The 16,520-nt window shown below is 38.2% G+C and overlaps 1 protein-coding gene across 3 annotated transcripts in view; it reads left to right on the forward strand.

Moving 5' to 3' along the window:
* LOC104678634 (cytochrome b5 reductase 4) overlaps window positions 1–16,520 on the forward strand; it is a 107,353-nt gene that overhangs the window by 33,104 nt on the left and 57,729 nt on the right. For all 3 annotated transcript variants that reach the window (XM_010383960.2, XM_010383961.2, XM_030929195.1), the window contains exon 3: window positions 7,685–7,785. In XM_010383960.2, coding sequence (XP_010382262.1) covers window positions 7,685–7,785 — 101 coding nt within the window. The remainder of the gene's footprint in view (window positions 1–7,684; window positions 7,786–16,520) is intronic.

Genomic DNA, 16,520 nt, shown 5'->3' on the forward strand with positions numbered 1-16,520 from the left:
TAAATATAGAATACTCTGTGACCCACCAAATTTACTTTTAGTTATATATACTCAAGAGAAACAAAAATATAAGTCCACACAAAAGCTTGTACATGAACATTAATAGCAACATTCTTCATGATCGCCAAAAACTGTGCCTTAGTTCATTTTCTGCTGCTTATAACAGAATACCTGAAACTGGGTGATTTGTAAAGACAAGGAATTTATTTCTTACAGTTACAGAGGCTGAGAAGTCCAGGGTCAACAGGCCACATCTTGTGAGAGCCTTCTTGCTGGTGGGGACTCCCTGCAGAATCCTGATGCAGTATAGGGTATCCTGTGGTAAGGGGGCTGAGCATGCAAGCTCAGGTCTCTCTTCCTCTTTCATAAAGCCACCAGTCCTACTCCCATGAACCCACTAATCCATTAATTCATGAATCTGCCCTCATGACCCAATGACGTAAAGGCCCTGCCATTCAGTACTGCCACATTGGGGATTAAATTTCCACATAAACTTTAGAGGGGACAAATATTTAAACAATAGCAAAGTGGACCCAGCCCAAATGCTCATCCACTGATAAATAGATAAATAAAATGTGGTATATCCATAGAAGAAATACTGTCCATCCAGAAAAAGAAAAAATACTGATGCATGCAACATTATGGTTGAACCTTGAAGGCACTATGCTAATTGAAAGAAGTTAGTCACAAAGGCCACATATTGTATGATCCCATTTATATGAAATTTCCAGAATATACAAATCTATAGAGACAGAAGGTAGACTAGTGGTTACCTAGGGTTAGGGAGGATGAGAGTAATGCCACCTGAGGAATGTTTCTGTGTACTGTTAAATTGTAGTATCTGTTATGTGATTAGTGTTCCCTTTATAAGGACTCATAATTCTTCACAATATCAAGAGTTACTCCCTTTTAAAGAACTAATGACCTAATGAGTCTTCTTTGTCTGTTTTATTTTTAATAATTTTTAAAATTAGATAATGAGACCACTGTTACTAGTGTCTCCGTTGGCCTTGGCTGTTAGGAAGTTCAGGACTATATTAAATGCTCACAGTAACAGTTAGTGAGGTTAGACAATTGGTATCCTTTCTTTTCTAATACACATTTTGTTGTGGGTTTTTAAAGTTTTTACACACACACTTTCACATTTAAGTATTTTATTGTAGGATGCCCACAGTCTTTATCAGAGGCAATTGGAGTTAAATTAAGAACAAATAAATATAAAATGCACAAATGAAAAACTATAGGCAGTGTTTTTCAAGAGAGAAGGAATTCTTTCTGTATAAAAAGGCAGTATTCGTTTCTAGGTATAAAAATGATAGCCTTGAACTGAGCTTTTAAAAAAAGTGGTGAGCTACTAGGCACTGGATCTGTTCAAGCAGATGCTGCATGATGCTCTGTCTGTAAGATACTATAGAGATAAAGACTACTGGATGAGGCTAAAAATTGCCTTAAAGTTCTAGTCTTTAAGACTATCATTCTGTGATTTTGAAGTATACATTTCTGACATTACAAAGTACTAAATGGTAATTTTAAAATGGGTAATTTTTATTCAGATAACTTGTTTGAGAGCTCAGAATTCCAGATATAACACAAAAGAGGTAATTTAGTATGAAAAAAATGTTAAGAACAGGTACTACCAATACATTGCCTAGGGAAACTCAGTGTAATTGTTGTTCTGAATATGTGTTTTAAATTGTGCTGCGTCTCTGCTATGATGAATTAGCTATACAGCGTACCCCTAATATTGCTAGGGGGTTTAAAAATGATTTGTTTAAACATTGGAGTATACCTTCCTAATACAACCATTGTATTTTACTTTTAATAAGTGGCTCTTCTGAACAGTTCTCAGTCAGTCCTTTGTCTGTTCTTGGTTAGAGTTTAAAAAACAAAACACACACAAAAAAAGTTTCAGCATAAAAAAGGGGATGGGTGGGTGGGTGAATGGATAGATGGATGGATGGATGGATGGATGGGTGGATGGATAGATAGGCTGTCTCCCTGAATCCCCCCTTTGCCAGTGAAGATCACCCATGTCAGTGATCTAAAAATACCAGTTGGATTGTGACCAGGAGTCCTTAGTTACAGTCCAGTTTTGCACCGTGGGAGACTGGTGTTTCATGAATCTGTTTAAGCCCATTTTTGCTCTTAATGTTATTATTAGGATAGGTTTTACAGAACTCACTAAGAACCTAGTATCAATTTGAGATTATGTCTGTTGGCCCATAATTATTATTAATTTATATTTAATGAGTAATTGGATGCTCAGATCTGCCACACCAGAGCAATTAGAGATGTGGGAATAAATTAAAATTGTGTCATTGGGAAATTTTAGCTGGTTTCAAAATTAGTTTCTAAAAACCAGGTGGAACTCATAGAAGGCTAGAACCTTGCACATGAGAGATTTGATTTCTAAAAGCCATGTATGGTACAAATAGAGTACAGGCATACCTTCTTTTGTTGTCCTTCACTTTATTGTACCTTGCAGGTAATGGATTTTTTTTACAAATTGAAGATTTGTGGCAACTCTGTGTCTAACAAGTTTTTGGCACCATTTTCCTAAGAGCCTGTGCTCATTTCATGTCTCTGTGTCACACTTTGATAGTTCTTGCAAACTTTTTCATTATTATTGTATCTCTTATCATGGTCTGTGATCAGTGATCTTGATGTTAACTATTGTAATAGTTTTGGAGTGCCACAAACTGAGCCCATATGAGATGGTAAACTGAATGGACAAATGTATATGTTCTCATTACTTCCCCGACTGACAATTTCTGTCTCTCCCTCTCCTTGGGCCACTCCATTCCCTGAGACCCAACAATATTGAAATTAGGACAATTAATATCCCTACGTTGGCCTTTGAGTGTTCAAGTGAAGGAAGTGTTATATATCTCTCACTTCAAATAAAAAACGAGGAATGATTAAGTTTAGTGAGAAAGGCATGTTGAAAGCTGAAAAAGGCTGAAAGCTACGCCACTAAGTGCCACACAGTTAGCTGAGCTGTGAATGCAAAGGAAAAGTTATTGAAGGAAATTAAAAGTGCTATCCCAGTAAGCATATGAATGATACAAGAAAGCAAAACAGCCTTGTTGGTGATATGGAGAAAGCTTTAGTGATGTGGATAGGTTAAACCAGCCACAACTCTCTTAAGCCAAAACCTGATTTAGAGCAGAATGCTAACTGTCTTCAATTCTAGGAAGTCTGAGAGAGGTGAGGAAGCTATGGAAGAAAAGTTAGAAGCTAGCAAAGGTTGGTTCATGAGGTTTAAAGAAATAAGCCACCTTCATAACATAAAAGTGCAATGTGAAGCATCGAGTGCTGATATAGAAGCTGCTGCAAGTTATCCAGAAGATCTAGCTAAGATCAGTGATGTTGGTGGATACACGAAACAACACATGTTCCATGTAGATTAAATAGTCTTCTATTGGCTGAAGATGACACGTAGGAATTTCACAGCTAGAGAGGGGATACCTGGCTTCAAAGCTTCAAAGGACAGTCTGACTCTCTGTTAAGGCCTAATGCAGCTGGTGACTTGAAGTCAGTGTCCATTTACCATTCCAAGAATCCTAGGGCCCTAAAGAATTATGCTAAGTCTACCCTGCCTGTGCTCTATAAATGGGACAACAAAGCTTGGATGACAGTACATCAGTGTTTATAGCATGGTTTACTGAATATTTTAAGCTCAGTGTTGAGACCTACTGCTCATTAAAAAAGATTCTTTTCAAATTATTACTCATTGACAATGCAACTGGTCACCCAAGAGGTCTGATAGCAGTGTACATCATGCCTTCTTTATTAAGTTGTTCCTGCATTGCTGTAAATAAATACCTGAGACTAGGTATATATAAAGAAAAAAAGTTTAATTGGCTCATGGTTCTGCAAGCTGTACAGGAAACAGTGCTGGCATCGGCTTCTTGGAGAAGTCTTAGAGAGCTTTAACTCATGACAGGAGGCAAAGCAGAAGCAGGCACATCACATAGCAAAAGCAGAAGCAAGAAAAAGAAAGAGGAGGGGTGGAGGTGCCACACACTTTTAAATGACCAGATTTGTGAGAACTATCATGAAGACAGCACCAAGCTATGAGATATCTGCCCGCATGATCCAGACACCTTCCACCAGGCCCCACCTCCAGCACTGAGGATTACGATTCACCATGAGACTTAGGCTAGGGACAGATATACAAACTGTATCACCTTCTAACATGGCATCCATCCTGCAGCCCATCAATCAAGGAGTCATCTTGATTTTCAAGTTTTTTTATTTAAGAAACACATTTTATAAGGCTATGACTGCCATAGATAGTGATTCCTCTGATGGATCTGGGAAAAGTAGATTGAAAATCTTCTGGAAAAGATTCACCATTCTGGGCCATTAAGAACATTTGTGATTTATGAGGGGAGGTCGAGGTATCAACATTAATAGGAGTTTGGAGGAAGGTGATTCCAACCTTCATGGGTAACTTTGAAGGGTTCCTCCTTCAGTGGAGGAAGTCACTGTAGATGTGACAGCAGCTAGAGAACTAGAATTAGAAGTGGAGCCCAAAGATGTGACTGAAATTGCTGTGTGATAAAACTTGAATGGTTGAAGAGTAGCTTCTTGGGGATGAGCAAAGATCGTGGTTCTTGAGATGGAATCTACTCCTGGTGGAAGATACTGTGAACATTGTTGAAATGACAACTGAGGATTTAGAATATTACATGCACTTAGTTGGTAAAACAACAGCAGGGTTTGAGAGGATTGACGTCAGTTTTGGAAGCAGTTCTACTGTGAGTAAAATGCTATCAGACAACATTGCATGCTACAGATAAATCTCTCATGAAAGGTCGAGTCAGTTGAATGGCCAGCTTTACTGCTGACTTATTTTAAGAAATTGCCACAACCACCTCAGCCTTAAGTACCCAACATGTTGATCAGTCAGCAGCCATCAACATCAAGGCAAGACCCTTCACCAGCAAACTGTTTAACTCACTTAAGGCTCGGACGATGTTAGCATTTTTATCACAGCATATTTAGTAAAGGTTTGTACATTAGTGTCTTAGACATAATGTTATTACACACTTAATAGACAACAGTATAGCATAAACATCTGTTATTTATTTTAGAGACAGGGCCTCACTGTTTTTCTGGCTGGAGTGTAGTGGCATGATCATGGCTAACTGCAGCCTCACACTTCTGTGTTCAAGCTATCCGCCTACCTCAGCCTCCTGAGTAGCAGGGGTACTACAGGCACATTCCACCATGCCTGGATAATTTTTTTTTTTTTTTTGGTAGAGACAGGATCTCACTAGTTTGCCCAGACTGGTCTTGAACTCCTAGCATCAAGCAATCCTCCTGCCTTGACCTCCCAAACTACTGGGATTACAGGCATAAGCCACCATGCCTGGCCTAAACATAACTTTCATATGCGCTGGGAAACCAAAACATGAGTGTAGCTTGCTTTATTTGCTTTACTGCAGTGCTCTGGAACCAAACCTGCAATATCTCTGAGGTACACCTATATAATAAAGCATGAAGAAAAAGCATAAAGTTTGTTTTTTGTGTGTTTGTGTTTCTCTGCCACGTCCAGGGGTCTAAGTTTTTAGTTGTTCGGAAATACTTCTGAAAAGGAAAAAAGGGAGATAAGAAGGAAGGAGAGAAAGAGCAAAGAAGAGGCTCTGAATCAGAAGAAGTGCACCTGTTCTGTTTGGGGGCTAGGTTTAAGTTTCATAATTAGCAAATTACTAACACAGCCTAGTGCTTTTTGATCTAATGCATCTTGGACTGAGACACTATTTAACAGTGTTAATTCCTTGTAGTAAGGGATAGACATTCCTAGCTTTTTTCATCTGGAAAGGATGGGATGCTCTTCACGTCCACAGAGTGATCCTAGCCCCTATCAGAAAGAAAGACAAGACTGTGACAGTATAAGGGTCAATGTAAAGGGCTAGCAGGTTAGCAGAGAACATGTATGGAATGTTTTAGGCTTTATGTGCTCATCATGGATAGCTGTTTAAGCTGCCGGAAAAGCTGGTTGCTGAAACTCATGAAATTCCATCACAAATGATAATGGGTTGTAGATTTCTTCTTCTTGAGAAACTGTAGCAACTCCAGTCAGGAACTGATCGTAGAGAAAGCTTGGAACTCTTGCTTGGGAGGCATCCTCTGTCTTAAAAAACCTATTGGGAATAATTCAGATCTTAATCATTACCACTCACATTTTTGGTCTCTGGATTTTGGAGCATTAAACAATGGGAAAAAATTCTTCTAAATCTTGTGAGACTCTAGGCATATGGGGAAGGAAAAAAGAGGGAGCTTAACTAGTTTTGTTCAGACTTACTTGGAATGCTGCTGAAAGAAATTCTGTGGATTTACTTCCTTTTGTGCTTACCTTTAAGAGATTTTATAGAGAAATCTGGACTGATTGGTTATTTTCTAAAATATCGCTGGTCAAAAAACTGCAGTACTTTTCTTGGGTCTGAAATCCAATCTCTTCTTTTCTTTCAAGATTGTTATATAGGATGAATATTTAAAGTTATCTGAGGTTATTTAAATTCATGAAAGTCATCATATAAAGAGGAAATAGTCCTGGATATTTTTTAAAAAACCAGTTGTTCTTACTGCACTTTTGTGATGTCTTTAGGGCTAGATTTGTCTAGTATCTATCTAGTTTTCAAGAATGAAAAAGCAACTTCCTTGGGAGAGCTATGCATTGAGATGTTTTGTATTTGTTGTTCCCTATTCCTCTTTCTTAAAACATAAAAATAAATAACAGTTGAATAGATGAAAGAAATACTTGGAGAAGACAAAAAGATTAAAATCTGAATAATAATCTTTGAGAAGAGTTGGGCTTCCTTTTCACAGAGTTTGCCTAAGTGGTCACCATTGCTTAACCTTTGCTGAGATGATCAGAAACGTGGATTAGAACTTGATTCTTTTTTCATCAGATTCTTCTACCAGGGCAATAGTGGAAATGTTATGACTGTGTAGTAGTCACTTTTTCTCTCTCTCTCTCTCTCTCTCTCTCTCTCTCTCTCTCTCTCTCTCTCTGCATGTGTGTGTGTACTTTCAAAGATTGTATACACAGTATTTCATTTCTTTGTGTTGGGAGGCAATTTTCTTTTGCATTTCTGCACATCTTGTGATCAGAGGCACTGTCTTTTTGGACAATCTTTTAAAGGATATTTGCATTGTGAACAGCCTTGAATGTTACTGTCTCCCTCTAGAACAAAGCACAGATTTGCTTACTCTTCTGTATAGTAAATATCTCCCTCAGGAACAAGGGCAGGCATGCTTGTAAAAGATCCAAGTTTCCTGAGCTCAAGAGTTCCTCTCCTGTAATGCTGCACATTGAGTGTGCAGGTATTACCTGGCCCTCTTCACGTAGCACTCTTGGGAATTCGGGTTCAGTGAACTGACACAAATACTTATATTCTGACTACTGCTCTTGATGTGGGTGCTAAACTCTTCTTTGTCTCTGACCTAGGAGTCTCTTGTTATCTGCTAGGACCCATGAAAGTGGCAGATTAAGTTGTTTGCTTGCAAATATGATGAAATCTCAGATCCTTTACAGTTAATTCTTGATACTTTGAAATAACAGTGATTAATTAAATGGAATGTACTTGGAAAGATGCATTGAAACTTTTATTTATAAGTTTTACTATTTTTGAGAAGTTCATTTAGGATATTTTTTCTGCTTGCTTTGATACAGGTTTCGTTTATAATGTCAGCCCTTATATGGAGTATCATCCTGGTGGAGAAGATGAACTAATGAGAGCAGCAGGATCAGATGGTACTGAACTTTTTGATCAGGTAAGGTATGCTGAACGTAACCAAAGTATTCCAGTGGAAGAGTACTCTTAGATTTATCAGTGTGACATTTGTAGAAAGAAAGAAAATAGTTGCACAAAATCCAGATGTATTGGCTTGGATTTTGAAGTGTGGGAAGATGCTCACAAGTAGCGGCTGTTCATTTAATTTGCCCTTTGAGTTGTTAAAATTTTGGAGATACTTCAAATCTGTGTCTAGGGGTCTTAATTGTTTGCTGCCTCCTTTGTTGGTAAGTGTTTATTCAGTCTTGATTAGTTTTGATAATGATTGGCTTATGGGAGGTAGTGACAATTGGAAGAAGGAACATTGGGATTTGCTGCTAACTTGCTGAATCACTTTAAACAAGTAACTTAGCTTCTTTTCTTTTAGTCCTTTGTCACCTAGGGATTGCTGTATATTCAGCCTACTGCTCTATAGTGCATTTGCATGTCATGTAGAAAGTTAGCTGAGGATGATTAATGAATAGAAACTTATTTTTCCTAGCACGATGGCAGATATTCTGAATAGGTTATCTCAAAAGATATTTAAATTAGTCACTTTTCCCCTTATATTTACTAAAAACTAGCATTAGCTCTTAGACTATTTATAAGTTATACAGAATGTTGATGACTATCAGTTTGCTGAACTGTTATTCTGAGACAATAGTCTTTAGAAAGATGGAAATTTGCCTGTCTCATATATGCTTTATTTTATATTTTAATGATGATTAACCATGTTGTAATGTTGGATTTTTATCATTCAAGACAAGATGAATCAGGTTGGGTTATATTACAGCTGTTTTTTTGATAAAATATAATTTAATTTCTGTTCTTCCTATTTTCTCATCCATTTTAGGATTTGGTTTTTGACCATGTTGCCAGAAATAGAATTTGTTTTATATAGTTGACCTTTGAACAATAGAGGGATTAGGGGTGCCAACACCCTCACTCTACCACACAGTAGAAAATTCATGTATAAGTTTTGACTTCCCAAAAATTTAACTACTAACAGCCTACTATTGACCAGAAGCTCTACTTACAACATAGTCAATTAACATATATATGTATTTTATATGCCTTATATACTATATTCTTACAATAAAGTGAGCTAGAGAAAAGAAAATGCTATTAAGAAAATCATAAGGAAGAGAAAATACATTTACTATTCCTTAAGTAGAAGTGGATCATCATAAAGGTCTTCATCCTCATCTTCATCTTGAGTAGGCTGAGGAAGAGGAGGAGAAATAGGGAGGGTTGGTCTTTCTGTCGAAGTGTCAAAGGTAGAAGAAAACCCATATATAAATGGACTCGGTTGCAGTTCAAACCTGTGTTGTTCAAGGGCCCATTGTGTTTGAGAGCACTTAGGTGCATTTGCTTAAATGGCAGAATCTCATTTGCTGTTAACGTTCTTTCTGGGTTGGAGAAGAGTCATGTTTACATATTGGTCATGACAGCATTCTCTTTGGAAGGTTTTTATTGCTGTTTTAAAGCAAGTTCCCATGGTCATTTGGTATTTGCTTTCTGTCTGTCTGCCTGCCTGCTGTCTATCTGTATATCTATGAGACAGAGTCTCGCTCTGTCCCCCCCAGGCTGGAGTGCAGTGGCATGATCTCGGATCGCTGCAACCTGCGCCTCCCAGGTTCAAGCAGTTCTCGTGTCTCAGCCTCCCGAGTAGCTGAGATTACAGGAGTGTGCCACCACGCCTGACTAATTTTTGTATTTTTAGTAGAGATGGGGTTTCGCCATGTTGACCAGGCTGGTCTTGAACTCTTGGCCTCAAGTACTCTGCCTGCCTCAGCTGCCCAAAGTGCTGCGATTATAGGTGTGAGCCACCGTGCCTGGCCTGGTTTTTATTATCTCGCAATGCAAGCCAAATAGAAAGGTTTAGGAACATTTGCCTAAAAACTTATCTGCTATACTTTTCCCTTGAATCCGCCTTGTAACCTCCTAATGTTGAATGTACTGTGCCACAAGAAGAATTTCCAATAAAGTCTAGTCTTATTTCTGTTCCTGAGTGTTATGAGGTTATGTAGACCTTATTTAAGGAAAGCTTGTTTTGGAGAATTCACAGGAAGTACTATATTGTTAAGTTTTCTAGTATTTAAAACAATATTTACTAGATTGCTAGATTCAAAACAATTAGATTGCATTCTTCTTGGCTTTGATAAGACCAGTGATGTTTAATTATTTATGACTTGCTCACCACAGAAGTAAACTAGCAATTGTAGTGACGCTTGCATTTTTCAATACGAGAATTTACTTGTGTCAGTATTTTAGCTGCACAAATAGTAAGTAATTTCCTTATTGTCCTATTTCTGTTTTTATCCCGCTACTGACCTCTTATCTTGCATTTCCAAATACCTAATAGGCAATTTGATGCCCTGTACTTCAACTCCTTATGCCCTCAAATAATATCAAGTCATTTTCTTTCTTCTTTTTCCTTGTGTTTCCTGTTTCTTGTAATAGGGACTTGAAGCCCCTGAGAAATCTTTTTCATCTCTCCTTGTGCCCCAGTATCCGATCACTGGCCAAATCCTATGATCTGTCTTTAAACATTACACCTTTTTCTCCCTTCCCACTGCCTTAGTTCACCCTCTGTAGCCCTATTATTTTAATACTGTCTTGATATCTTTACCTTCAGTACCGATTTAGGTAACATGACAGTTAGATTAGATTTCTTAAAGACAATCGTCTTAGCACCTTGCTCTGCAACTGTCAGTGGCTCACCACTGACAGGGAAGTAAATTTACACTCGTTAGCCTGGCATTTGAGGTCCTAAAAGAATATATCAGGATAAATATTCCCAACATGCGTCTTGTTTTGCACCCTTCCCTGCCTCTGATAATCTATCATTCTATTCTCTACGTCAATGACATCAAATTTTGTAGCTCCTATGAGTGAGAACATGCAGTATTTGTCTTTCTGTGTCTGTGTATTTCACTTAATGTAATGATCTCTAGTTCCTTTCATGTTTCTGCTAGTGACATAATTTCATTATTTTTTATGGCCAAATAGTATTCCATTGTATGCATATGTTATAACATATTTTCTTTATTTATACATTCCTTGTTTGTGGACACTTAGGTGGATTCCATATCTTTGCTATTGTGAATGGTGCTGCAATAAACATGCAAATGCAAGTATCTCTGATGTAATTATTTATTTTACTTTGATAGATACCCAGTAGTGGGATTGCTGGATTACATGATAGTTCTATTAATATTTTAGTTTTTTGAGAAATCTCCATGCTGTTTTCCATAATGGTTGTACTAATTTACATTCCCAACAAGAGTGTGTGAGTTCCCTTTTCTTTACATCCTTACCAGCATCTATTATTTCTTGTGTGTTTTCTTTTTTATTTTTTATTTTTTTTTTTAGTAATAACCATTCTAACTGGGATAGGATGATATCTAATTATGGTTTTGATTTGCACATCCCTGATAATCAGTGATATTGAGCATTTTTTCATATACTCATCAGCTACTTGTCATCTTTTGAGAATTGTCTATTTGTGTTCTTTGCCCACTTTTTAATGGGATTACTTTTTTTTATGGTTGAGTTCCTTATATATTCTGGATATCAGTCCTTATTAGATAAATAGTTTGCAGATATTTTCTCCCATTCAACATGTTGTCTCTTCACTCTCTTGATTGTTTCCTTTGCTGTGTAGAAACTTTTAAGTTTAATATAGTTAACATTTGTCTATTTTTGTGTTAGTCGTCTGTGCTTTTGAGGTCTTAACCATAAAATTTTTGCTCAGACCAATGTCATGAAGTTTTTTTTCAGTGTTTTCTTCTAGTGATTTTATAGTTTCAGGTCTTATATTTAAGTCTTTAATCCATTTTGAGTTGATTTTTTAATATGGTGAGAGATTGGAGTTCATCTTCATTCTTCTGCATATGGATATCCAATTTTCCCAGCACCATTTATTGAAGAGGGTGTCCTTTCCTCTGTGTATATTCTTGACATCATTGTTGAAAATCAGCTGGCTATAAATATGTGGATTTATTTCTGGGTTCTCTGTTCCGTTCTGTTGGTTTGTGTGTCTACTTTCATACCAATACTATGCTGTTTTGGTTACCATAGCCTTGGAATATATTTTGAAATCAGGTAATATGATGTCTCTATTTTTATTCTCTTTGCTCAGGATTGCTTTGGCTATTCTAGTGGGTTTTTGGTTCCTTATGAATTTTAGGATTGTTTTCTCTATTTCTGTGAAAAATAACAGTGGTATTTTGATAACGATTGTATTGATTCTTTATATTGCTTTGGGCTGTATGTTCCTTCTGATTGTTACTAAGTCTTCTGATCCATGAGCATAGTATATCTTTCCATTTGTGTCCTCTACTTTCTTTTGCCTGTGTTCTGTAGTTTTACTTGTAGAGATCTTTCATCTCTTTGGTTAAATTTATCTATAGCTTGCTTTCTTTTTTTGTAGCTATGGCTAATGGGATTGTCTTCTTGATTTCTTTTTCAGCTATTTTATTATTGGCGTATAGAAATACTGCTGAGTTTTGTATGTTGATTTTGTGTCTTACAACTTTACTGAATTTGTTTATCAGCTCTAAGTTATTTGGTGGAGTCTTTTGGTTTTTCTAAATACAAAATAATATTTGTTAAAAGGGACAGTTTGACTTTCTCTTTTCCAATTTGGATGCTTTTTATTTCTTTCTCTTGCATTGCTCTGGCTAGAACTTCCAGTACTATATTAAATAGGGGTAGTGAAAGTGGGCATCCTGTCTTGTTCCAGTTCTTAGTGAAAAGGCTTTTCACTTCTCCCAGTGCAATATGTTGTTAGCTGTGGGTTTGTCATATATGGCCTTTTATTATTTTGAGATATATTCCTTCTATGTCTAGTTTGTTGAGAGTTTTTATCATGTCGGAATGTTGAACTTTATCACATTTTTTTTGTGTTATTGAAATGATCATACAGTTTTTGTTTTTCATTCTGTTGATGTGATGTGTCACATTTACTAGTTTGTGTATGTTAAACCATCCCTGCCTCCTTGGGATAAATTCCACTTCACCATGTTGTATTATATTTTCGATGTGCTGTCGAATTCATTTGGCTAGTGTTTTCTTGACATTTTTCCATTTATGTTTATCAGTGATACTGTAGTTTTTGTGGGGTTTTTTTTTGTTGTTGTTGTTGTTGTTTTTGTACACTTACTTGGTTTTGGTATCAGGGTAGTGCTGGCCTTGTAGAATAAATTAAGGTGAATTCCCTTCTATTCAATTTTTTGGAATAATTTGAGGAGGATTGGGATTTACTCTTCTTTCTACATGGGGTAAAATTTTACAGTGAATCCATCTAGTCCTTTGTTGTTGTTGTTGTTGTTGTTGTTTTTGGGAGATTTTTTATTACTGATTCAGTCTTGCTACTGGTTATTGATCTGTTCATGTTTTCTATTTCTTCCTGATTCAATCTTGATAGGTTGTATGTTTCCAGGAATTTATCCATTTTCTCTAGGTTTTCCAGTTTGTTAATGTATAGTTGCTCATAATAGTCTCTGATGATCCTTTGTATTTCTTTGGTATCAGTTGTGTTGTCTCCTTTTCATTTCTGATTTTGTGTACTTAGGTCTTCTCTTTTTTTGGTTATTCTAGCTAGTGGTGTATCAGTTTTGTTTTGTCTTTTCAAAAATCAACTTTTTGTTTTATTGATCCTTTGTATCTTTTTTTAAAAATCTATTTCATATAGTTCTGCTCTGACAGTTATTATTTCTTTTATTCTGCTAATTTTGCCTTTGGTTTCTTCTTGCTTTTCTAGTTCCTCGAGGTCCATCGTTAGATTGTTTATTTGAAATCTGTCAGCTTTTTTGGAGTAGGCATTTATTGCTACTTCCCCTTAGATACTGCTTTTGCTGTATTTCCCTAGGTTTTGGTATGCTGCATTTCCATTTTCATTTCTTTCAAGAAATTTTTTTTGTTTCCATCTTAATTCCTTCTTTGACTGAATGGTGATTCAGGAGCATGTTGCTTAATTTCCATGTATTTGTATGGTTTTGAAAGTTCCTGTTAGTATTTATTTATTTTACTGGGGTCTGAAAATATACTCGAGAGGATTTCAGTGCTTAAAAATATGTTGAGACTTGTTTTGTAGCCTAACATATATCTGTCATGGACAATGTTACATGTGCCGATGAAAAAAAAATGTGTATTCTGCAATCGCTGGATAAATGTTTTATAAATGTCTGCTAGGTCCATTGGTCTGAAATCCAGTTTAAATCCAATGTTTGTTGATTTTTCTCTCTAGATGATCCGTCTAATGCTGAGAGTGGGATTTTGGACTCCCCCACTATTATTGTATTGGAGTTTATCTCTCTCTTTAGATCAAATAATAATTTGCTTTTGAATGTGTTTTGTATATCATTTGTTTTGTTTTGTTTTGAGACAGAATCTCACCCTGTTGCTCAGGCTGGAGTGCGGTGGTACAGTCTCATCTCGCTGCAACCTTTTTGTCTCCTGGGTTCAAGCGATTCTCCTGCCTCAGCCACCCAAGTAGGTGGGACTACAGGCATGTGTCTCCACGCCTGGCTAATTTTTTGTATTTTTAGTAGAGAGGGGGTTTCACCATGTTGGCCAGGCTGGTCTCGAACACTTGACCTCAGGTGATCCTCTGCCTCTGCCTCCCAAAGTGCTGAGCCACCGCACCTGGCCCTTTTTCAGTTTTTTTAAATTTGCTTTCATATGGGAGAAATTTTTCCTGTAGATATATCTGTGATGTTGGTGGGGTAGGACACTTTGGCTTTGATCCTGGGTGTGTGCAGTAGTGTAGTCTCTATGATTTCTTCAGGTGTAAACAGCGTCAATGATGACTGTGACTTCCTTAGTGTCTTAGGGTACACTTATTGGTGGAGGCGGCGATGAAGTTTTGCTGGTTGCTAGGACACCACAGGTAAGTTACTCTTTGGGTCCCAGTGGTGGGAGCAGTGGGCTAAGCGTGTCTGTCCTTGGGCCCCAGGATGGCATATGCTGGCACCAGGGTTACTGCATCAAGGCAAGCTGATTCTTGGACCTCTTGGTGGCCTAGTTGGATACCAGTAGTGGCAACAGTGGGTGAGTTCTTGGGCCCCTGGGCAGGTGGTGTGGCATGGGTGATGACAGTGGCAGTGGCAGGATGACCTCTGGGTCCCAGGTGGTACATGCTTATGTTGGTGGAGGCTGTTATGGGCTGTGCAGGCCAGTCTCTAACCCTTCAGATGGCATGTGCAAGGAGGTGCTAGCTGTGGCGGTAGCAGCCAGGTTGGTATGTCCAACCTCAGGCCCTGGGAAGAGTGTTCAGGTGCCAGTGTGTTGGACTGGGCTGGGCAACCTCCTGGCCCTCAAACTGTGCTGTGACATAGGCAGAGACGGGTGAGGCCAGCCATGGTAGGCATGGTAGGCAGGAGCAATTCCCAGGCTACCAGTGGAATGCTCAGGTGGAGGGAGACAGCAATTGTGGTGATACCCTGCCCCTGGGCAGAGTGGTGATGCCTTTAGTGGTAGGCAGCCTAGGCCAGTGGATGGGGAGTGAATGTACCACCTGTTCTTCAGCCCTGGTGACTTGCTCTTGCCTCAGCCCATGCTTTATATTCCTCTGGATATATATCCAGTAATGGGATTGCTGGGTCAAATGATAATTCTGTTTTTAGCTCTGCCTGCAGTAGCTGGCAGTTCCTTGAACCTAAACTCCTGGGGCAGCAGCCATGCTTCTTTTGCACTTCAGTTTGGGTGCGGCTGGGTTCTAGTACGGTGTGCAGTTTGTTGGGGCTAGGGCTCTGAAATGACCGTTTACTGTAGCTGCTTAGGTCTCAGGGAGCTTGTGAGACCCAGTGCAAGCTTCCTCCCTGGAGCAGTGCCATCACACAATCTCCTAGCAGCTCTCTCCTTTGGTGTCAGGGCCTGCAAGGGTCAAAGGGTTCTTCTGTGGCTAGGACTGCAGGAGTCCATGGTGGGAATGTGGACTGCTAAAGTTCTCCAATCTGAGTCTCTCTCAGCTCCCAGCTGATCCCAGCCCCGTAGGTTGCCTCACTTCCTTTTCATTTCTTGCTTTAGGTAACTCCTGTCACTTTACTGTTGAATTTCAGTGTTCTCTCTTGGATGATGTATTCAGAATGTGATTATCAATTCATTATCTTGGTTATTCATGGAGGCAAGTATGAAACACCTGTAGTCAACTGTCTTCTTTCTATACTTCACATACTTACTATTTTAGTGTATGCTTATTTACTCTGGAATATACCATAAAGATTCCAGTATCAGTATTTTTTGGCTATTTTAGTGATTATATAGTATTGTATTGAACAGCATTATGTATTGATTTTCCTTTGCCGGTCTTTTACAATTGGGCATTTAGATTGTTTCCAATATTTTGCTAATTTAAGTAGTGCTGTGATGAGTATCCTGGTACCTACATCTTTATATACATGCAAATATTTTCTCAGGTAAATTCCTAAATATCTGAGTGAATTCTGCTCCCACCACTGGGGCCCAAAGACTAACCTACCTGGGGTCCTAGTAACCAGCAAAACTTCATTGCAGCCTCCACCAATAATTGTACCCTAAGACACTACGGAAGTCACAGTCATCCTTGATGCTCTTTACACCTGAAGAAATCATATAGAGACTACACTAATGCACACACCCAGGATCAAAGCCAAAGTGTCCTACCCCACCAACAAAATAGCTGCAGATTTTTAAGTCCTTTTTTTTCAGACAGGGTCTTGCTTTTTTGCCCAGGCTGGAATGGGGTGGCAT

Source organism: Rhinopithecus roxellana, chromosome 4 (genome assembly GCF_007565055.1).
Source record: "Rhinopithecus roxellana isolate Shanxi Qingling chromosome 4, ASM756505v1, whole genome shotgun sequence".
In the NCBI taxonomy this organism is placed as follows: Eukaryota; Metazoa; Chordata; class Mammalia; order Primates; family Cercopithecidae; genus Rhinopithecus; species Rhinopithecus roxellana.